General features: G+C 31.9%; 1 protein-coding gene across 2 annotated transcripts in view; it reads right to left on the bottom strand.

The window, feature by feature from the left end:
* LOC129800048 (cell adhesion molecule DSCAM) overlaps positions 1–23,439 on the bottom strand; it is a 113,327-nt gene that overhangs the window by 15,699 nt on the left and 74,189 nt on the right. Inside the window, exons 10-13 of one of the 2 annotated variants that reach the window (XR_008751578.1) lie at positions 16,886–17,361; positions 13,628–13,809; positions 7,736–8,030; positions 2,759–3,960 (exon numbers count right to left, since the gene is read on the bottom strand). Coding sequence is in view for 1 of the 2 variants with exons in the window: in XM_055844407.1 (XP_055700382.1) it covers positions 2,860–3,960; positions 7,736–8,030; positions 13,628–13,809; positions 16,886–17,361 (2,054 nt within the window). In the remaining variant the exon portion in view is untranslated. Of the gene's footprint in view, positions 1–1,133; positions 3,961–7,735; positions 8,031–13,627; positions 13,810–16,885; positions 17,362–23,439 lie in introns of those variants that run through there. The other variant, XM_055844407.1, reaches the window with a different exon arrangement.

Raw genomic sequence — 23,439 nt, 5'->3', positions numbered from 1 at the left:
ATTTTACGCAAGAAGCGACGTCTGTATCGTTGCTTGCGCCAAATGCAGATACGACAACGGTCGATGCAATCGACGAAGTATCTGCAAATAAAATCTGAAGCAACAAAGAGTGGACCTCCTATTATTATTAATCGTGTCGAGGCTTTAAAAAAATTAAGTATGTCTTGCCGAGAAACGGGCCATGTCAATGGCAAGCGGACTTGCCGACATCAAATCTTCTGCTCCACAAGAGGCAGGGGACAACGGACAAACATAAAAATGGGAGGTGGTTTGGAGTTTGGATCACCCCACAGTCACAAAGGACGCCACAATTGGAGAAACCCCATCGCTGCCTGTTGTATCTCGAACGCGCCACGCCGCTTCTCAAACGATTGCGAGACTTCCATGTCTTCCAGTCTTGGTCACCATCAGGAAGAAGGCCTTCCCTTAGTTCGACAAAATCTGGTGGAAAGACTTCCTGTGGACCTCCTTACAAATGGTAAATGAAGCCTGTTGAATTCATGATTGTGGAAATTCAAGCCATTCTGGGTAAGATATTGTCAATGGGCCTCAGGAATAAAGGAATTGAAGTCTTTCCGTACATTTCAGAAGTGGTTATTTTTTCAAGGAGGACAGTACGACATTCTTTGCCAAAGAGATCATGAGTGAACTTATTCGCTTGTAAAGAATTATATCAAAAATAGGGAAAGATTTGAAAAAAATAATGATGTGTTAGAACGTTAATTCAGCCAAAAAACATCTCATACCTTTCTTCTAAATCCTTTTCAAAATAAATGATCAATCTTAAATGATCTTTCGTGATCTGAAAAATAGTTTTATGAATTGTGATCATACTATGAAAAAATAAGAAATAATTTTCTAAATCCAAAAAGGAATGATCATTTCTCGATGATTGTTTCTTTCTTCTTCTGTGAAAAATGGAACTGATCGAGGATCACCTTCTTTCGCATTCAGAGTACACGATTAAAAGAGTTTTTTGCCACATTCTCTTTCAAGCCCGTAGATTTTTCTTCTTTACTAACGCGTCATTTTCTGATAAATTTAATGAGTGATCATGAGAGATCATGAGTGATCTTACCAGATCTCCAGGAATCATATTTCAAAAAAGAAGATTTTTTTGAAAAAATCAATGGAATCCTAGAACGTTCAGCCAACAAAGATCTTATATCTTTCACCTAAATTCTCTAAATCTTTTACAAAATACATGATCGATCTTAAAGATCTTTCGTGAGCTGCAAAATCGCTTTACAAATTGCGATCATTTTATGAAAAAATAAGAGATAATGTTCTTTCTCATTTTTTAAATCCAAAAAGGAATGATCATTTTTCGATGATTGCTTCTTTCTTCTTCTGTGAAAATCGGAAGTGATCGAGGATCATCGTTATCCTAGATCTTCCCTGATCTTCATTCGCATTCAGAGTACATAATTGAAAGAGTTTTCTTGCCACTTTCTTCTTCAAACTTGTAACTATTTCTTCTGATAAATTTAATGAGTGATCATGAAAGATCATGAATGATCTTACTTGATCTTCAGGTATCATATTTCAAAAAAAGAAATGATTTTTTTTTTTTTAAATCAATAGAATCATAGAACGTTCAGCCAACAGAGATCTTATATCTTTTACCGAAATTCTCTAAATCTTTTCCAAAGTAAATTATCGATCTTAAAGGTCTTTCGTGATCTGCAAAATAGTTTTATAATATTTTTTACTTTTAAAAATAAAAAAAAATTTTTTCTCGTTTTCGAAATTCAAAACGGAAACATCGGAAACATCATTTTTCGATGATTGTTTCTTTCTTCTGAAAATTGAAGTGATCGAGGATCATTGTTATCCTAGATCTTCCCTGATCTTTATTGATATTAAGAACACATAATTGAAAGAGTTTTCTTGCCACTTTCTCCTTCAAACTCGTAGATATTTCTTCTTCTGATAAATTTAATGAGTGATCATGAGAGATTATGAGTGATCTTACCAGATCTTCGGGATTTCAGGAATCATATTTCAAAAAAAGAAATAAGATTTTTTTTTTTGAAAAAAAAATCAATAGAATCCTAGAACGTTCAGGAAACAAAGATCTCATATCTTTCACTTAAATTCTCTAAATCTTTTCCAACATAATCGATCTTAAAGATCTTTCGTGATCTGCAAAATCGTTTTATAAATTGCGATCATTCTATGAAAAAAATAAGAAATAATTATCTTCCTCATTTTCTAAATTCAAAAAGAAAGATCATTTTTCGATGATTGTTTCTTTCTTCTGAAAATTGAAGTGATCGAGGATAATTACTATCCTAGATCTTCCCTGATCTTCATTCGTATTAAGAGCACATAATTGAAAGAGTTTTCTTGCCACCTTCTCCTTCAAGCTCGTAGATATTTTTTCTTCTGATAAATTTAATAAATGATCATGAGAGATCATGAGTGATCTTACTTGATCTTCAGGTATCATATTTCAAAAAAGAAGTAACAATTTTTTTAAATCAATAGAATCCTAGAACATTCGGCCAAAAAGATCTCATATCTTTCATTCTTTGTAAAATAAATAAATTGATCAAGAATGATCTTTTCTGATCTTCAAAAATTGAAGTTTCATCTTGCAAAAAGCCGATATTCAGAACTTTTCTTCATTATGACAGATTTTTCAAGTGATAGGTAATTTTTTTTAGAAGATCATGATCGTGTAACCCTTATAGAAAATTGTTATTTTTTCTTAAATTCCAGCCAAGATATCATGCAGTAAAAATAAAGAACTTGCCTGGGATGTTGTTTCTTTTTTCTGGGGGGAGTATCTGTGGCACATGAGGGAGAGCATGTGATTTTTCTGGTTTGAACCTTTGGAATCCAAAAATCAAACTTTTATCCATTTGGTCCAACAATTGGTCTTCGATAGTTATCACTGTTCTGATGATTCTTCCCACTCGCCACATTGTTGACAATCCAACTGAAGGTGTCATCGCACTTTGCAATACCATTGTGATGTGCAGCAGATAGAATATCATTTGAACCATTGTGATATTTGATATCATTTGCCACTCGATTTGGTATATTTTTTGCCAAAATCGGCACTGAATGGCCCAAAAGTTCCTGCTGACTGTCATCATTGAAGGAATCCGCTGTTGTCTCATGCAAATTTTCCTCGTCATTGCTGCTATTGACATTGTTATTGTTGGGTGTTTGCTGATTCGGTGGTAAAATGGTTGTGGAATGTTGTGGTAGAAAATTTAACATCTTCACTGATCCATTCATATGCACTACATTGCCATTCCCATTGATATTCCTACTCCGACTGCCGCCTGTATTACTTGTTCCCTTGGTCACCCTTTCGCATTCCATCTTCACAGCCTCACAGCATTCGTCCAATCTCAGGGTATTTTCTGACTTTTCACTCCCACCCAAACTACTATCCTCCTCCTCCTCCCCCGTTCCCTGTTGCTCCTCCTGGCCCCCATCACACCCTCCACTCCTCGTCTTCATTCCCCGATTGACCCTCGGAGATGAATTCACCACAATCTCCCTCCCATTCTCCCTCCTCGTCTCACCACCCGTAAAACTGTCCAGGATACCATGCTTGGCATTCCCATTGGGTGTATTGGCAAAGGCTGCGGTTGTGAGACCCGTATGGGGAATCAATGTCTGCATCTCATGCGTATCCCGACTGCACGGATGCATAGACTGATCATAGGCCATATTCTGATTGTGATTCACCGTATTCTGACGATTTTTCGTGCATTTACGCAACTTCCGGAATACCACAACAAACCCAAAGATTAGTACCATCGACAGACTCACACCAATCACAATTCCCCAAATCTTTGCCGATTTGGACGAACTCTCGCGTCCCGGACGTATCACCAACTTCTCATCTTGTTCCATCATATAAATTGGAATACCTATTCCTGCACTTCCAACTGCACGAATTGTTATATTAATCCTTTCATCGGATGTCACATTTGGTAACTGCTCCGCCACGCACAAAAAAATCCCCATTGAGCAATAATTAGTTTGAGGATCAATGGGAAAAGGTAATAAAAAGAAACTGTATCAAAAACTATGGAAACAATTTATATGTTTGCATTTTTTCATCAAGTGCTTCAGCCTAAAATCCTGCCATCCTGACAATTGTCATACACTGAGAGAAATCCGAAAAAGTTAAAATAACATTCCGGAAATGTTTATTTTGCCCTGCAGTATTGATCTGAAATCGGTGTAAATATTACCCATTTTAGGTGTATTATGGGTTAAAATTACCCTTTTTCATGTTAATTTTACCCTTAAAAAGGTGTAAAATTAACATTAAAAAAATGTTGATATATTTTTACACCTAAAAAGAGTTAAAATTATGAGGAAAAAAAGTTAATCGTACCCTCTTTTTTTCCTCAGTGTAGGTACGAAAAGTCAGGGAGATTGAGAATCACACGATTGATGAAAGCCAGCTGTACAAATTAAACTTGAAGGCAGTACACAAATGTCCCTTCCAGAAGCGTCAGTGGCAATGGATTCAATCCAGAGTGAGGTAGGGTAAATTAAGATAATTCAAAACCTGCTCCAAATTGAAATTTTTCACTACTCCAAATGGAAACGTCATTGTTTTCATGATAAATACAAGCCGTAATCACTATGGCGTTGTTATCTCGTAATCTCCGTAATCTGTTATCTTGTTATAATTTTACTTTAGCCGTACTCACTATGGCGCTGTTATCTTGTAATATCGTTATCTCGTTATCTCGTTATGTTCTCGTAATGTATTTTATAAATGAAAAATTATAACAAGATAACAGATTACGGAGATTACGAGATAACAACGCCACAGTGAGTACGGCTAAAATACATTACGAGAACATAACGATATAACGAGATAACGATATTACAAGATAACAGCGCCATAGTGAGTACGGCTACAGTATACTAAATTATTATATTTAGGGGAAAGTACTCTCCCTTCGAACGTTCATGCCTTCGAATATTGTGAATTCCTTTTGGTTTTTCTAAAAGATTTACACATTTCTATCAAATATTAGTTAGCTTATTATCAATTACGAGTCTCCTCCAAAAATAGAGAGCCTAGTTAATCGTTTTTATGCTTTTATAAGAAAAATTGAAAATGGACTCAAAGCTTAAATTTATTGTTGAATTTTTACATGTGTTTTATTCCTATTTAAAATGATTTTTGGAAAAAAGTGACTAGTGTGAATGATAAAGAGTTAATTAAGGTTCATTATCGTCATCATAGTTTTTCTCGAGAAGGATACCATATTTATGGGTGGTGGATAACTTGCAAAACCACCCATACCTTGCCTTCGAATTTAAGAATTTCATGCCTTCGAATGCTTATCTAGTAACACTACCGCCATTTGATTATTTGGTTATTCCACAATCTCACATTTTTGTATGTTTTGCTTCATATTGCGCTATTTACTTAAAAGTAGGATTATTCCATATATCGTGAGGAAAATTGCAAATTTTCCAGCTTTATTGCATTTCACCCCAATCGGAATGGTGATTGTTTGGTGTGTTGTTTTTCTGAGAGTCCGGAAATGATGGTCTGATGAAGATGTTTAAAAGTCTTCAAGTCGGTACATGGCTAGAGTTATTTCATTGCTCACCATGGTGATCTTACAGGATCACAAAAAGGCAAGACATTTGATTGATATCATTTAGAAAACAATTTCCAATATTTTGTTTCTATTTCTTTCCGGAAACAAAATAACCTCAGATTATTAACTTCAAAATGGCATAAAGTATCACCCTTTTTACAGTCGTATTTTAGGGTTGTCATATCGATAACATGGCTTTTCCAACAATTTATTCCTATTGGAAAAGCAGTATTTCAGAAAAATGGAAAATATTCTTTTTGTTAGCGTCTTTCACTGCAGTGATAGTTTCAGTGGGAGTATTAGACCTCTGGCTAATCAATAATAGATCGTTTAGTGTTTCGACAGAAATATTTTCCGAGAAAATTCTAGATTCAAAGGCATGTACCGTCACATTCGAAGGCAAAAATTGTACCATGCCTTGGACCAAATCGACGTAGTATTTTTATTTACCTCGTAAAAAGAAACTAAGAGATTTTGAATGGTAAATGAGATAAGCATGGGGTCCCAATAAACTAGAGATTTTTTCGATGTAATAAAAATTGGGATTCATTTTCGATTTTCCAAGAAAAAAATTCATCAAGTTTGAACTTTATATTTCTGGTCCAACCTAGAGTACTTTCCCCTATATATTATCTATACCACAGTTTCATTATTTAGTTAATTTTCACAAATTTGAATTTGTTAATTTCTCAGAAAAATTAAAAGTGTACTTTTTCAGCATCGAATTTTTCATCGATCGACCATGTTTTCCAATGAAAAACACAATGAGGTGACTGTTGTTTATTCGTTTTGTTTAACATTTATGTCATATTTCTGGATAATTTTAGTTAAATTAAGTCCTAATCTTTATTGTTAACGAAAAAAAGGGTTTTTCTGAAGTGTCTGCAAATGCTTCAATAGGATACCCTGGAAATATGATTTTTTGGAGAGATTTTCCTATTGTTTTAGATGGGAAAGGAGAAAAGACCAGGAACAAGAACAAATACAGCACTCAGAAACAACTCAACAAGGTTTTGGAAGCCTTTCGTCGCGGTTCCACTTACACTGTTTGTCTATAATTAGAAACTTTTCCTTGTCTCCATTTGGATTTGTTTCCAATAGAAGCATTTTACGCTCGAGTATTTTTCTTGTATTTAAGAAGTTTTCAAATTATATCTAAAGAATTTTCACTAAACAGTAACATTCTAGAAGAGTCAAGGAGCAAATTTATGTAATTCGCTTCAGAAAAAATATGAACTTAATGTGTTGAATCTTCTGTCAAAGTTAAAGCGTCTGGAAATGGTTTTGAATTAGGACATTTACTGAATATTTTCATTCTGAATTGAATCCATTTCCACTGATGCTTCCGGAAGGGACATTATTTGTATCCTGCCTTCAAGTTTAAGTCACTACGTCAGTTTTCATACTATATTGTACAAATTAAATTGTACTATTCGATACGAATCTCAATAAAATAAATTCCCCTATGACATTTCTCAGATGCGCACACTGATTCAGTATAGTGTGACAATAGTCATACGAGAAATTTTAGTTTTTAAAGGGGAAAGTTTCGTAATTAGTAATTTTTCCTATGTTTCTCAATAAACATGACACGTTTGTCTTCCTTACTTATTTTTTCTTGTTTGTCTTTTTTTCTCTCTCTCTCGCCACGTCATTGTAAGAGGGTCGCTTACTATTTATAGTGTTTGTTTTTTTTTTTTTTAAATAAATTGAAGTGAAAATCATCTCGACCGAAGTATACGATTAAATTTAAAAACCCACATACTTGAGTCACTTCAGTAAGTCAGTTAATCAATTACTTCGATATACGGCGAGCGACTTCAAAAGGGAAAATTAGGTGCCATTAACCCAGTTTTAGAATGACACTTGAGAGAGAAATGAGAATTTTCGGAGTTATTGAACCAAGTAGAGGAAGTCTTTCAGGCTTCGCACACACTCTGGCTTAGCACATACATTTTTCCAATATTTCTTTAATGAATTTAGTCTTAGGTCACACATTTCCTGAGAAAATCTGGTTAGATTCATTACAGGAATGTGTAAAAAATATAGTGTTCGAATCAATCCTCATAATTTTGTTTCCACAATTTTTGATACAATCTGCAAAATGGGGTATATCGATTTAGAATTCTGCCACTTACCTTAAAGGTATTTTCATTGATGCTAACATTAGCTGACATCTCTGCCTCCTCCTTATTCCAGACAATTGAGTAATACTGTAGGACACCATTGGGATTCACGGGTGGACTCCAGTGGAGCGTTATGCCATCGTCAAATGTAAGCCGATGCTTTGTCACCGGACCAGGAACATCTTGATGTGTCTGTACGGTGATGACATCGGTAATGGGATGGGTGGAATTGCAATTGCTCAAGTACATTCTATATTTTGTGAATGGTGGCAATGATTTCACCTCCACCGATGACCGATTTGCATTGCTACGCGCAAAAGAAGAAGAGGAAAGGAACATAAACATATGAGGAGAAAAAATATTATACGTGTGCAAAAAAACATCAAATCAATTTTATCGTAGTACGTGTCACATCACAGAAATGGTGTGTGAACTTGCGAATGTTGCTTACTCAAGCATCAATCCAATACAATCCTTTTAACTCAAATGCCCAGAAAATTGAGAGCTTTTTTCTTGATTATGTCACCTTTTATTAAATGTCAATGGATTCTTCAAAAAGTTTTCTAATTTACAAAAAAAAAATGCTTTCTTTGCAAACTGTATTCTGTTGTGTTCCAAAACTAATCAAATTGCATTTTAAAAGTTATAATTCGATTAAAAAAAATCTAAAATAAAATAAATAAAATTGCTGGACAAAAGCATGAATTTTCTTGCAAATTCTATTGAAAGGGCGTGGCCTATTTTACCTCGTGGATATTTCAAGTTCTATCCGAAGTTTGAATGATTGATTGTTACGGTTCTTACGATGATTCTATAGAATCATCTTTCAAATATTTAATCAAGAAAATATTTCATTATTTATTGACAATAAAATTTCCGGAGGGAGTGGCTTAAACTAATTTATGGGTAAAGCTTTCCTAAAGGACTGAAAATCATCCCATTTTACAACAAAAATTATTAAAATAAACAAATACTTTTAGTAATGGAAAATTTCAGAATTTTTCAAAACATTTTGTAGAGTTTCTCAAATTTTTAGAACTTTCTTTGAATCATTTTTTAAATTTTTAAACTGTAATATATCATCAAAATCATTGTGATTCTGCTCTGTCATATACGAAGCATTTACTCGAAAATTATTCATTAAAAGGTTGTCTAAAAGGATGAAAAAGTTGTTCAAACTTCAATGAAATTTTTGCAAGTTAAATACAATTTATCTTTTAGCAAAGACACTTCTGAAGATTCAAAATCCAGCTATGAGCGCACGCATTAACTTTGTATTTGCACAAAATGTCATTGATGTTCGAAAAATTCAACCGTAGGTAGGTTCGAATTTTTATTCGATTTATAATGGGACAGAATTATCATGAGCCTTCTTGCTTTGATTTTCCTCAGACAAAAAAATTTACACTTCGAAATTCCAAATTCCGAATTGGAAATACTTAAATCACCAAGCGGACGATACGGAAAGTAAAATTGTCTTTGCTTTGGCTTTCGAAACCGATCTTTGGCTTTCACATCCCTTGAAGAAAGTTTGGGTGTGAATGTTTAGTATTTCGATATATTATCTGGATCCCGGTTATAATTTCGAAATCGAAAATACCGAATGAGTGGAAATTCCAGAAAGACAAAATCTCGAATGGGTGCTCTCACAAAATGAGATTGATTCTCAAACTAAAACGTAAATGAAACTGTATTTGCACAAAAAGTCGTTGATGTTCGAAGATTCAAATTCAATTTCGAATTTTCAAATTAAAATCCTAGTACAATGTGAGGAAAATTTACGAAATATTACATAAAAATCTGGAATAAGAGCTATTCAGTGATTATGAAGGGATTTAATAATGGGACAGGAATATTAAGCGTCAATGCTTTGTTTGTTCCTCACAATAAAATAAAGATTGAAACATTTCGACCTTTGAGCAATACGAACTCTTCGAATTTCGAACAGGAAGTTCTTAAGCCACCTTGCGGAATTATAATGAAGTAAAAATTTCTTTTTACATCTTTTTAACAAATCGATCTTTGAATTTCTTAAAAATAACTTTCCATTTGCTAAAAATGTCGTTGATGTTCGAAAACCGCAACCACAATTTCGATTTTTTTTTACTCAAAATTAATTTCCAAAATCCTATATTAAGAATTACTCTTTGATTTCAAAAGGATATAATAATGAATTATGAATATTCTGAACTTCCTTGCTTTGATTTTCCCCAAACAGAAAGAAGATTGACATTTCGAAATCCGAAATTCGAACAGAAAATACTTCAGCCTCCTCAATAACAAAACGAGAAGAACAAACACTTTTCTTTGGCTTTCGAGAACGATCCTCGAATGACTTTTTGCTTTCATCAATACGGCAATGTCTTTGAATTATTCCTTCTAAGGATTTTTCAAGGTCAAAAGTTAAACAGTCCCAGAGAACGTATTCTTCAACCGATTGCAGAGAACATGGATTCATTTAAAAGGTCTTGGGGTCCCGAAAAGCCTGGAAAGGCCGAGCCAGTTTTAAAAGGTTGTAGAAAATGGTTTTCAAAGTTTCTTCGGTATTAATTGAAAAACAAATTATTATATCATTTGCTCTTTTTTTAAAAATTTTATAATAAAGTTATTCAATCCTATGGAAAACTTGAGTAAAAAATATCCTAATGAAAAAATATTTATTTTGCAAAACAAATAATAATATTCGCAAAAAAATTAAATGCACGTAGTCTAAACTAACTGATATGGAAATTTATTTTAAATTTTGCACAATTAACATAAATCACTTGCTTATCGCGTTTCTCGAAAAATTGTCTCAAGATCAATAGCGTTTATTTTGCGCTCATAAATTTTGCTTTAAAATCCAGTTTAAATCAAATAAAAAATAAATAATAATAAATATTTTCCATCACTTAAAACTCCCATAAATTTATGTTGTTTGCTGCAATTTCCTCCATTGCCGATCTTAATTATCGCCTTTTTTTATTCATTTTCAATTTATATTGATTGCAAATTGCTCTATGGTATTTCTTATTCATGCCTTATTTCTCAATAAAATTCACATTTTCATTAATTTATTCACTGCCATGTCATTAAATTATCATAAAAATTATCTCATATCTTAATTCTTTCTAATTCTACTTAGTTAAAAATTGGTAGCACTTTTTTTAGCATAAAACAGGCAATAAAAGAATATTTTTAGCGCTTCAAATAAATAAATAAGTCCCATTTAATGCAATATTATTTATGATATTGTTAAAAGTCTTGTCAGATTTTCATCTTATAGCTCTTAATGTTGAACAGAAACTTCAATAAAAGCTTCTTGACATTTCCCCATCATCCTACATATATTTTATCAAGAAAAGCGACGAACAATGTTAAAGAGCAGTAAAGTAATTTAATTAAAGACTCTCCTAGAAGATAAAAAGTTGTGAAAAGTGTGTCAGAGGAAAAGCTTATCAAATAGACGAAGAGCTTTGGTGATATATTATGCAAAATTCATCAATAAAACTTTTCCAAGGAGAAACGTGAAAGACTCTCTGTATTTTTGCACATTCATACTAAATGCAACATTGTATGCTTTTAGATGTGACTCCTTCGAATTCACAGCTATTGCAATGTTCTGATTCGGTCAATAATTTTTGATTGGTCTCTGAAAAGCTTCCATAAGAAGTTCAAACGCTTAAACTGCTCTTATTTGAACATACTCTTCGGATATATTTTAGGAGTTGTACTCTAAATGTGCTCACAGTCCAAGTTTGATACTCCAAAAGTGTTTTGGCTGAAAGGTAAATCCGAGAGTTCACAGTCGGAATTTCCACAAGAGAAAACACATTCGAAGATTAGTTTCGAAATCGAAATAAACTACATGTTTACTTTTCATTTCGTCCGCAAGATGGCTCCAGTGTTTCCTATTCGAATTTCGAAATGTCTCGAATGAAAAAATGTCAAATTTTACTTTGTTTTGAAGCAAAAACGAACAACAAAGCATCTATGTTCATAATATCCCAGTCTCTGTAATGACGGAATTTTGCAAAAATTTGAAATTTCGAAAATGATTTTCAGTTTTTCGAACTTCAACGAGGCTTTGTGCAAATAGACTACCATTTACTTTTTAGGAGAGATACTTATGAAGACTCAATTTCCGGCTATAAGCTTACACATTACCTTTATATTTGCACAAAACGTAATTGATTTTCGAAAAATTCTACCATAATTTCGATTTTTAATAGATTTAATAATGGGACGTGAATATTATGAGCCTTCTTGGTTTGATTTTCCAGACAAAAAGAAAACTTGACACTTTAAAATTCGCAATTCCAAATAGGCAATACTTCAACCACCAAGCGGACAAAACGAAAAGTAAATGATGTTCGAAAAATTCTAATTTCAAATTTTCGTACATAAAATTCATTTATGAAATACCACAATGAAAAATTTTCAAAAGACTTACTCAGTGATTATAAAGGAACTTAGTAATGAAACTGGAATATAAAGATCCTCTTTGCTTTGATTTTCTCCAAACAATGTGAAGACTGAAACTTCGAAATTCGAACAGAAAATATGTCAGCCACGTCGCTGACAAAACGAGAAGTAAAAATATCTTTTTCTTTGCTTTCGAAAGTGATCTTCGAATGTGGGGATCTTTGAATGGTGGTGAATGTTCAGTCGATATTTCATCTTGATTTTTGCTTTCGGTCAAAATCTCGAAAGCAAAATGCCAAATGAGTCGAAATCCAGAATGGGCCAAAGTCCCGAATGAGTGCTTTCACAAAAGGAAATTGTTTCTCCAACTAAAACGTAAATGAAACTCTATTTGCGCAAAATATCGTTGATGTTCGAAGATTCAAATGCAATTTCGAATTTTCAAACTAAAATCCTCGCATACGGTGGGGGCAATTTATGAAAAATCACATAAAAGTCCTGACAAAAGAGCTATTCAGTGATGATGAAAAGGTTTAACAATGAAACAGGAATTGTAAGCTTAATTTCTTTGTTTTTTTTTTCCTCACAAAAAATGAATATTGACACATTTTGACGCACGAGTATTTCGAAATTCGAACAGGAAGTTCTTAGGACACCTTGCGGAATTTTCAAGAAGTAAGAATGTCTTTTTTTAGCTCTTTAAGTAGTACATGTTCGAATTTCGCAAACTTCACACTTGATATTCGAAAAATCCAACCATAATTTCGAATTTTTAAGCTAAAAATTAATTTCTGAAATACCAGATTGAGGAACTCTGAAAAGAATTACTCAGTCATTTAATAATTAAACAGGAATACCAAGAGCCTCCTTGCTGTGATTTTCGCCAAACAAAGTGCAAACTGACATTTCGAAATTCGAAATTTCGAACAGGAAATACTTCAAGCACCACGCGGGCGAAACGAGAAGTAAAAATAACTTTTCTTTGGCTTTCAAGAGCGAACTTCGAATGACTTTTGTCTTGTGGAAATCTCAGCTGTAAACGCTCATTATGTCGACATTTATTTTATACGTCAATGTCCTTGAATTATTCCTTTTCAGGATTTTGCGAGGTCATAGGTTAATTTGCTGCAGAAACCGTATTTCTCCAACATTCTTCGTCGAAAGTCAGTTCTTAAATCAATTTGGTTTTATTCTTTGCCTAATTGTGCAAAAAATATTAAATGCGATCATCCAAAATGCATTTATAACACCCGGGATTCACTGTTTTACACTTTGATTTACGTAAACGTTGACCCAATTTCGTCTGCATTTCATTCCTTTTTATACACATAAAATAACAGACTAGCAATGTAAGAATCTCATCTTCCATAGCCTTATGCAACCTTATCACTTCAATCCTTGAAATTTATCAAAAGAATTTTCTCCCCATTGAAATGGAAATATTGATTTTGAACAAGAAAAATAACAGAAAAAATATAAAAAGTATTTTGTGAAACTTACATAGTTTGACACTCATCGTCCTTGCCGCCACGAATAAGAACATCCTGATTGATGTTTCTGTAGCAAAGTTTGAGACATGAATTGGCATTTTTGGCTCCAAAGGAATTCCACGAAAGATTAACTGTTTTGGCACCAACTGCATTTGCACGTAGCTGCGAGACGCCATTTGGTGAATTTTGAATCTGTAATTAAATTTATGATTGAACATAATCCAATGTAAATATTCATACTTTGTATTCAAAATTCAAAGTTACACAGAAGAAGAAATGATTGAAGGGGTTATTCGAAAGAATTGCTTCTTACTCTCATTTGACAATCTTTTAAAGAACACTTAACCTATTTTATCAAGAAATAAGTTTTGAATTTGAGGTTATGTTGGCAATAACCTAAAATATTAATAAATCTTTTCAGGGCACTTCTTTCATTTCAAAGTAGGTCAAATTTCAAAGTGAAAAATTTATACTCAAATTCAGTTCTTATAAAAAAATGTTCTGCACAAATTTATGAACTTACTCAGAAAAATATGTGACATAACCTCACAAAATCACTTCAGAAAAAATGTGGTTATGATGGTCCTTTTCATAACAAAGGAAAAGGATCTTCGTCAAATTTCTCAAATAAGAGAATCACATCCCTAAAGGACTTTGTTTCAATTTTCTTTACTCCAGAGTTTACCTTACAATATGAGGTTATGTTTACGCGTAACCTAAAAAATTAAAATTTAAACTCTTAATTTCTGCATCTTAACGCAAGTTTTTTAAATGAATAAAATTATTTGACAACTTAATGAAACGTTTTCAAGCATTTTGCAAGTAATTTGAAAGGTTATAGATTTCACTTTTTTCTAGGTTAAGTCTTAGAGGTTAGAATGTTAAGGATTTTGACTAGCGAAAAATTTTCAACATCGTTTTTAAATGTGACAGAATTATTTATTTAATTCCAGAAAAGTTAATCACCTGAAGAGAAATGTATTTAAAGAAATAATTATGGCGTTTTCTTGACCCTATAAAATGTTTCTTTGCGAGGTTAGGAATTTTGAGGTTAGGATTATCTCATAATAACATTTTAATACAGATTTTACACCAAACATTTCAATAGAAGGAAATGAGATTGTCTAGGCATGGGCACTAAATGGATTGAGTGGTAGAGCACTCGCTCTGTGATGAAAGTTTCCCGAGTTCGAATCCCCTTTAGTTCACCGTGATTTTTTCTGGCAAAAAGAGAAGGCCTAGTTCCTCTATGTTATATTTTCTTCAGCGTTTTTTTGAATATTTGAAAAATGGATTTTTGTTGAAGTTATCAACGGTAACTAAAGTTATTCTTAACTTAACATTAAGAAAAAAATGGGGTTGCGATTAACTTTTTTTCCTCATAACTTTAACACTTTATAGGTGTAAATATATATCAACATTTTTTAATGTTAATTTTACACCTGTTTTAAGGGTAAAATTAACATGAAAAAGGGTAACTTTAACCCCTAATACACCTAAAAAGCATAATATTTACACCGATTTAGGATCAATATTGCAGGGCAAAATAAACATTTCCGGAATATTTTAACTTTTTCGGATTTCTCTCGTAGAAAATATTAATGGTGTATTTTTCATTTTATTTTATTTTTTTTTTAATATTCCAAAACAGGTTTTCATGGATTATCCACTTCATTATCCAAAACTTTTCAATTAAATTGCTCAGTAAGGAAAAGTTTTCAGTATTTATTTGATAAAAAAATACCAACATCTTCCTCGAGATTCGATCATCGTACATTCACGTGCGAAGTTCTAATGCACATTAAAAAAAAATTTAAAACAGATTTCTTAAAGAATGATATTAATTGGCAAATTGTATTTTAAATGCACTTCCAATGAATTAGCTTAATTTTTAATAATTAGCTTAGAAAAGGGGGATATTGTGAATAATTATCAATATTCACTCTCGCTACCGCTAATGCGATATCAAATCTCCGGGCATTTTTTCCAAAATATTTTTTTTCTACTTTCTAAGTCAATATTAATTCAGAAATTTCAATAAAAAAATCTAATTTTAGTGTATATCTCAGTATATTTTCCGTAGATGTCTCTACTAGTAGTAGTTTTTTTCTTTATAGAAATCTGTATATGAATTTCTTTAAAAAAAATTCTATCCCAATTATTTTTATTAAAGATTCCTTGAAGGTTTTTGTATTTTAGCTTTTTTTTTTCAAAGTTTAAAATTTCATGATTTCCTGAAATTTTCAGGATTTTTTGGATTCCAAAATTTGGAAAAAAAATTGAACAAAGCCTTGTTTTCACGGAAAATGGATATCATTAAAAAATTGTCAACAAGATGTTACTTTTCAATTTGACAAAAAGAAATCTCACATTTTGACAAACTTTTAAGGATCTTTTCGATCTCAATTGTTTTTATTAAAGATTCCGTCAAGGTTTTTGTAAATCATTTAATTTTTTCAATGTTCAAAATTTCATGGTTTCCTGAAAATTTCCAAAATTTCAATCGCAAAAATGATACTCTGAATAAAACCTTGTTTTCACGGAAAAATGGATATCGTTAAAAAATTGTCGAGAAGATGTTATTTTTCAATTTTACAAAAAAAAATCTCACATTTTGACAAACTTTTAACGAAATATAGTTGGCTGCCGATTTGGTTAAATATTTCGATCTTCTTGATAAGAAGAAAGAACATCCCTTTTGACAAATTTTGTCAATTCGACGATTTTTTATCTGGATAGTGAAAAATTTCTTTTGATTGGAACAAATTTAATTCTTCTCACTTTTTCTTTAAATTTCATTTTGTCCTCTCTTTTCTTTTCGAAAGGAAGAGAGGTATGGTGAAAAATTAACACTGAAAGTGTTCCATTCAAAATAAACTACAATTGTTCCTGCATAATTTCGATGAAGCCACATTCGTAAACACTAGTAGACTTGATTAAAAGTTTTGTAGTAAAATGTATAAAAGTTAAATTTCATCAAAATTACCTAAATTTCCTGAAAATTTCCAAAATTTCATGAAAATTTCCAAAATTTCCTGCAAATTTCCAAAATTTCCTGAAAATTACTAAAATTTACTGAAATTTCAAAGAAAATGCTAAAATCGACAAACATCAAGTTAGCTAAAAAGGAATTGCAATGATTTTCAAAGCAATTCACTTTGATAAAACCCCTTCTCAATTCCTGCAATTTCCCCAAATAACCCTGTTAGTAAATACCGCAAGTATTGACAGTAAGAAAATTATCTTTAACTCAGAAATAGCAACTCACCGTCTTCCATGGAATATACTGCAAATCCTGCTCATCAATGGGATTATCTGGTGTAGCCCCCAAAACTCTCACTTCAATCTTTCTGGAGTTTGGTATAAGGATTCCAGTCACATTTCCAGGGATTAAAAGTTCTGTTCTTGTCTCATTGTGACCTCCATTCGATTCATTTGCCAAATTTGAATTTTCCCCAGATTCCAGCATCTGCGTTGCCTCCCTCAGTGATCTCAAATCCCTCCTCAGGGGCATTGTGATAATTTTAGTTTCGGCAGAAATCTTGGTAAGATTGTTCTCAATCTCCTGCCACGTTCGATATTCATCCAATTCACAGGTGGTTCCAATGACTTGATCCGAGAAGACGATGGGATTCTTGGTGTCACGGTGCCTAAATTGAATCTTAAATGACTCAATTGGGAGCTCTCGTACATTGGGCCACCATATAAAGATTCCCGTGGGAAATGGCGTAGAGAATATCTCCACTGTAAACAAAACCAAAAGAGGAAGAAAAAAATGATAGAGAAAAAAATCCAATCTCTAGAGATTTTCCGGTATACACAAGAAAATTTTTCTTCAGAATTTTTTTCTTTTTATCTTTTCCAATTGAAATTTTCTCATGTCACTCGCACTCCCTCATTTTGCTATTTTTGATTTGGTTCTTTTGCCTCTTGATTGACTGAGATTACTGTTTTTTCTGCATACAACCAAACAAGAAAAAAAATGCGCCAAGAGGTATAATCAAAAAGTAATAAATGTTTTTTAATCGATGTTCAATTAATTAAAATTCCCAGCCAGGTATTTGCTGCAGTGATATATTAAAAAATAAATAAATAAATTCTTAAAAGTACTCTTTTTCGCAAATGTTTATAAACAATTTAACAATTTATGTTTTTTTTTAAAGTCATTATTGACCGAAAGAGATTTTATGGTAGATTTAATTTAAATGATTTGCTCTTGGTGCAGAATTAAGTTTTTTTGCGACACTCTGGAATGCTGTAAAACTTTTCAGATCGTCTTTAATTTCTCTCGATTTCCAATAGAGGCGCTGATTTCGTATAATTTACAATATCGAGTTAAACTGGTTCATAAATTACCGGAAAATCGTCTCAAAATAAACAATGTAGACAATTATTAATAATTTGCAAATTTTTAAGTAATTGATCTTTAAAATTTAAGTATAATGCTTTATTAGAAGGGGTCGCCGAACACCGAAAGTTGATATCTCTTTGAGTTCGAACCATAAAATAAAATAGTTGTTGATACTCAACACAATCTAAACCGATTACCGATTCAAATTAGCTCGTAATGGCTCCGGTACACCTTTTAAATCGGGAAAATTTCATAAGATCCAAATTCATATCCCTTTCTTTCATAAAAGTTTAGCATATGTCTATCTTACTCTTTTGTACGCTTCTTCTTCTTTTGAACATCACACTAAATTAAATTAAGGGATAGACTTATGCAAATCTTTTGAGAAAGAAAGGGATGCGAATTTCAATTTCGCGAAATTTTATTGGTCTAAAAGTGTGCCGCAGGCATAAGTAATTTTGAAACAATTTCAGAATGGATTTTCTGCAAGCAAAGCAATTTTTTTCCTTTAATAAAAATCGGTCTAATCGGTTTGTAAATTAAATAATTTTTGATTGATTTATCGACTTATTAATTCTTCATTACCACTTCAGACTTGAAGTCTCGTAATTGAAGTTGCAATTAAAATTCGTGATTTATTATGTACTAATTTGTTACTAATTCGAATTGGTATAAAGATCATTTCAAAACGTTCCCAAATCCTTAAAAAATAATTGATAACTTTTGACTAATTTCAACCTGGCGAGGTGTAAATCGGTTACAGACTAGTACAAAATATTCTGGAATCCGTTTAAAATGAATTTTACAAAAAAAGTTCCAGTTATTTACCGATTTGCTGCTGATTGTTTGACAATGTTAATCGGTTAAAAAGTACTCTCAAAATATTCACAAGATCCTAAAATAAAATTGATGTAAAATTAAGAATGCTTTTACCAGTTCAATTAAGGTAAAAAATCTGTAGAAAATGTCCAGAAAACCACCTAAAACGAGTTTCACTAAAAATAATTATCGATTATTTCCCGATTTGTTGATAATTCCTCTTCAATGCTAATTCATTCATGAATGATCTTGAAACTTTTACAAGAAATAAAAAGTAGGATATAGGTAATTCAAATGGATAAAAAAAACTTAGTAACTTATTCTTTATCGATTGAAATCAATTATTTTATATAGGGGAAGTGCTCATAATTTTGAACAGGGAGCTTTAAGCTTCAATATTCTAAGTTTGAACTGCAATATTTTCAATACTAATTTTTTATTGTTACTCTCTTTTCATAAGGGTTGTTTAGAAACTTGGCAAGCTCTTTATCGTCTTTTTTTTTTTTTGATAAAATTTAATAATCGATATGTAGAGGTGAATTTGACTCTAATTTAGGACACCTTGGTTGTAAATTCGGACACCTTGGCTGTATATTTGAACAGTTAATCCGCCTCAACAGGATGCCCATTGTTCTCCATTTCAAGAACCTATCTTACCAAGTCTTCTTCTTGATATTCTGCACTTCGATATCCGTATGACAGCTACCAAACGCTGACGGTTGATGAATTCTGACTTATTTTTACTAAGTTATGCAGCTTGTTTAGCATGAATTAAAATGTCATTTTCACTTTATCAAAGCCTTTGATATATAATTGTGGTACAAAATGAAAAATAAGCGCACCACAAAGAAAATTCTGTAGTTTTTCGACAGAAAATAAATTCACACAGCACAAATAGGAAAACCGTTGACCAGATTAAAAAAAAAATCAAATGTCATTTTGTCTCCCTATCAGCCGGATATAGGAGAGCACTGTGTATGTAAAAAGGGAACCGTAGAATGCAACAAAAAGCCCGAAAACTCTCTATATTATTCATTAAAGTCAATTGACTTCGGTAATCCAAGTACGCGCGGATTCGCGCATTCCCTGGCATTTCCGGGAGCCTTTTAAGGCTTCTTTCACTACATCTCGTTTGTAAAGATGACGATCTTTTGTTTTTTCCAGGCATTTCTACAACCTAGTTATTACAAAAGCTAAAATTTTACGAAATTTTGAGAGAAGACACCGCACTAAATCACCGCACTAAATCGCGGATTTTTCACACGAAAAGGGTCATTCACAAAGCAAATCTCACTTTAGGTCAAATGAACAAATCACTGTTAACGTGAATTAACACAATATTCAATGAATATTTCATAATATCACTTAAAAATATTGAGAAAAGATTATTAGTATTTCACCACAGCTAAATAATATTGAAGTAAACACGAAGTTCTAACATATCTCGGGTTCCGGTCAAAATCCCGAAAGCCAAAATCCCGACTTTTTAAAATTGCCATAGCTACTCCCACGATTGCACCCGCGCTTACTGGAGACAGATGGAAATCAGCTGTGTCTTGGGAAATTATTCTACACAATTATCCTCTATATAATTTCATCCCTTTCAGGTTTTTAAGCATTCGGGATTTTTGCTTTCGAGATTTTGGCTGCCTCCGCTTATTTCTCATAAGCAACTGCTCACACTGAAGTTTTAATAAAGCAATATTAACTCAAATCTTAATCAAAATTTAACGAATTTAGTGTTAAAATCTTCCAAAAAGAACAAATATTTAGATAGAATTTATTATTCATCAAATATTGGAATAAAAATCCATCATTTTAATCAATTTATTTTTAGTGTCCAATTTTATCCTCAAAGTGTCCAAAATTAGAAGCTGCCCAAAATTATGAGCACTTCCCCTATTTCGGATTTTAAAAGAAATACCCATATACTGCTTTTATCGATTCAAATTGGTTTTAATTTGCAGGTAATTAAAACTCTTAAACATTTCATAATTTAGATTAATTTTTTAACCTTTGTCCTTTTGAATTAACTAAAAAAGTAATGAATGCCGGATATTGGTTTTACCTGCAATATTTATTAAAAAATTATAAGAATAATAGTCAGAATAGTTTGATAAACACACAAAAAACACAGAGTGTTTTTTTTTGTGTCGTCTAAATGTCTGAGTTACACGATAACTGCAGATCATGTTTAGTCAGAAAAGTTGATACTCTATGGGAAAAGTCTCAAAAGTCGAAAGAATTGAAACGCAATAGAGAAAACGTGTGATTAGTATAGATAAAAAGAGATAAAAAAAGAAGTTAATGATTGGGACGGAAACGTCTTTAGTTAATTCTTCTCAAAATTACACATTCAACATAAAATATTAAACGTCCACAGAGAAAACAGATAGTAAAGGGAACTATTAAATAGCAAAATTTTTAAACACGCTAACAAACACGTGGAAATATTTAATTGTTTCCTATGGTTGTTTAATGCCTTTTCATTGGCTTTTAATTCGTTTTTTTTTAAATGATTCGTGAGAAAAAACTGAAACTGCAACAATGTAAAAGTGATGATTACATTGAATGGGAAATACCTTTAAATTGTAGATTTAATGTGATAGTTTCTTATAATTGCATTATTTTCTAGAGTAATGTATAATGAGAGATTTATTGTGTTCGAATGGAAAGTATAGAGAGGAGATTCTCACGGATTATGGAGTAAAATTTGCATTGATAAAAGTTGTTTTACACTTGAACATTATTTAAATGTAATTAAATATTTTATCTCATAAGTTTTTAGTTTCATGCTGTTTTCTGATTGGCTAAAATCTTAAATGCTTTCACATTCTAACCAATCAGGCAACGAGGTAGATTTTTTTGACGGACTTAACAATCAATTTACTTGCTTTAAAAATAAATTCCACTACAGCCTATTATTTGTTAATTGTTTATCTTCAGTAATAAAAAGATATTTTAAGTTTTCATCATTATTTTTTATTATTATTAATTATTTTTCTTTTGCATTCACAATTGCTCGAACGCAAAGAGAGTGCATTACACAATCCACTGTTTTTCAATTTTAACACCGATTCGTAGCTTAAACGGTAAAAGATATCAACTCCCGGTCTTCTGTGACCCCCCCTCCCACTTAAACCACTATCTACACAGAAAAAATACTTCACATTGTATGTAAACGTTTATGAAATCCTACTGCGAACAAATTTTCTTCTTTTACAAACATTTGGTCGCAAAAAATCGTAAACAGATAGAAAAATGTTTGTAAAATTTTGCCATTTGTTCGTAAAGTTTTGCCATACAAAAATAATGTGCAAGTAAACGTTTATTAAAGAATAAAAAATGTAAAAGTACGAACTTTTACGACATCATGGGATGGGTTATACGATTTATGAGCATTTTCTGAATCTTCAGTACACTCAGAAAAATAATCGAGTAAAATTCACTTGAATCGATGTTAAATTGGCTATTTTTCGTTGTGATTTTCGATTAACTATATTTTAGAGTTGATTTTACTTCTATTTAGGTGTAATATTCGGAAGAGTTGTTTTAACTTTTTTGTCCTAAAATTTACATGACAAAAGAGTGTAAATAACTCTTTTTAAGACTGAAAATAACTCGTTTTAAGAGTTAAAATAACACGTTCCAAGAGTTAAAAAAATCTTTTTTGGAGTTAAAATAACTCTTTCAAATCCCAAAATGGATAGATTTTGCAATTTTATGTTTGTTTTGTTTTTCATTTTATCATTTTCTTCATTAATATTTTCTTAATCTCAAGTTCCCTATATTCCGAGCGAAATATCACGTATGATGCACATGTCTTTATGAAACACTGTTAGGCATTTCTAGTTGATGATCCATATGAACTTTGTCACACGAAAATCTTTTTGACTGAAGTATATTCTTAAAACGAAAACACTTAAACATATACTTCAGTCGAGATGAAATTTTACATCGAAAAAGAGTAAAAATTACATCGATTCGATATCCGACGAAATAAATCAACTCGCACGAAGAGTTGTTTCAACTATATTTACTAAATTTTACAACAAAAAGAGTAACAATTACATTGATATTCGTAGAGTTAATTCAACTCTGGCATAGAATTCTTTTAACTTTTTAGGTTTTTTCTTAGTGTAAGATATAAACAATTTGACGATTTTTTCTGTGTAGAGGAAAAATTTCAATATCGAATTTTCGAAGGTCAAAGTTTAACTACTCTCTGATGGGTTTATTTCTCAACCGATTTTCTTAAATTTGGATTTTTTATAAAGGTCTTGCCTTTACAATCCAGGTGCTTTGGGTCCAATCGGTAATTGGATTATTTTTCTTTAATATTTTATTTTTACTTTCTTAAAGTTTGTTACTGGGCTAGAGATCAAACGATAAGAGATATCGACTTCCGTTCCGCGATGATCCCCCCGCGACGTTTTTCCCCTTTTTATCTCATCGCCCTTCATACTCCACAAAACCATTTTTTTTTAGTTTATTTCGAAAACAACTCTTACGATTTCTTTGATTTTCGACTATGTGTTAGACCTATGTTCGAAAACAATTTCGATATCGAATTTTCGAAGATCAAAGTTTAACAACTTAGGAGGGCCCATTTTTCAACCGATTTGCTTAAATTTGGAATTTTTTTGAAAGAT

The sequence above is a fragment of the Phlebotomus papatasi genome, chromosome 1, assembly GCF_024763615.1.
Source record: "Phlebotomus papatasi isolate M1 chromosome 1, Ppap_2.1, whole genome shotgun sequence".
In the NCBI taxonomy this organism is placed as follows: domain Eukaryota; kingdom Metazoa; phylum Arthropoda; class Insecta; order Diptera; family Psychodidae; genus Phlebotomus; species Phlebotomus papatasi.
Note: the sequence above shows the minus strand (reverse complement) of the source record. Positions and strands in the feature narration are given on the sequence as shown.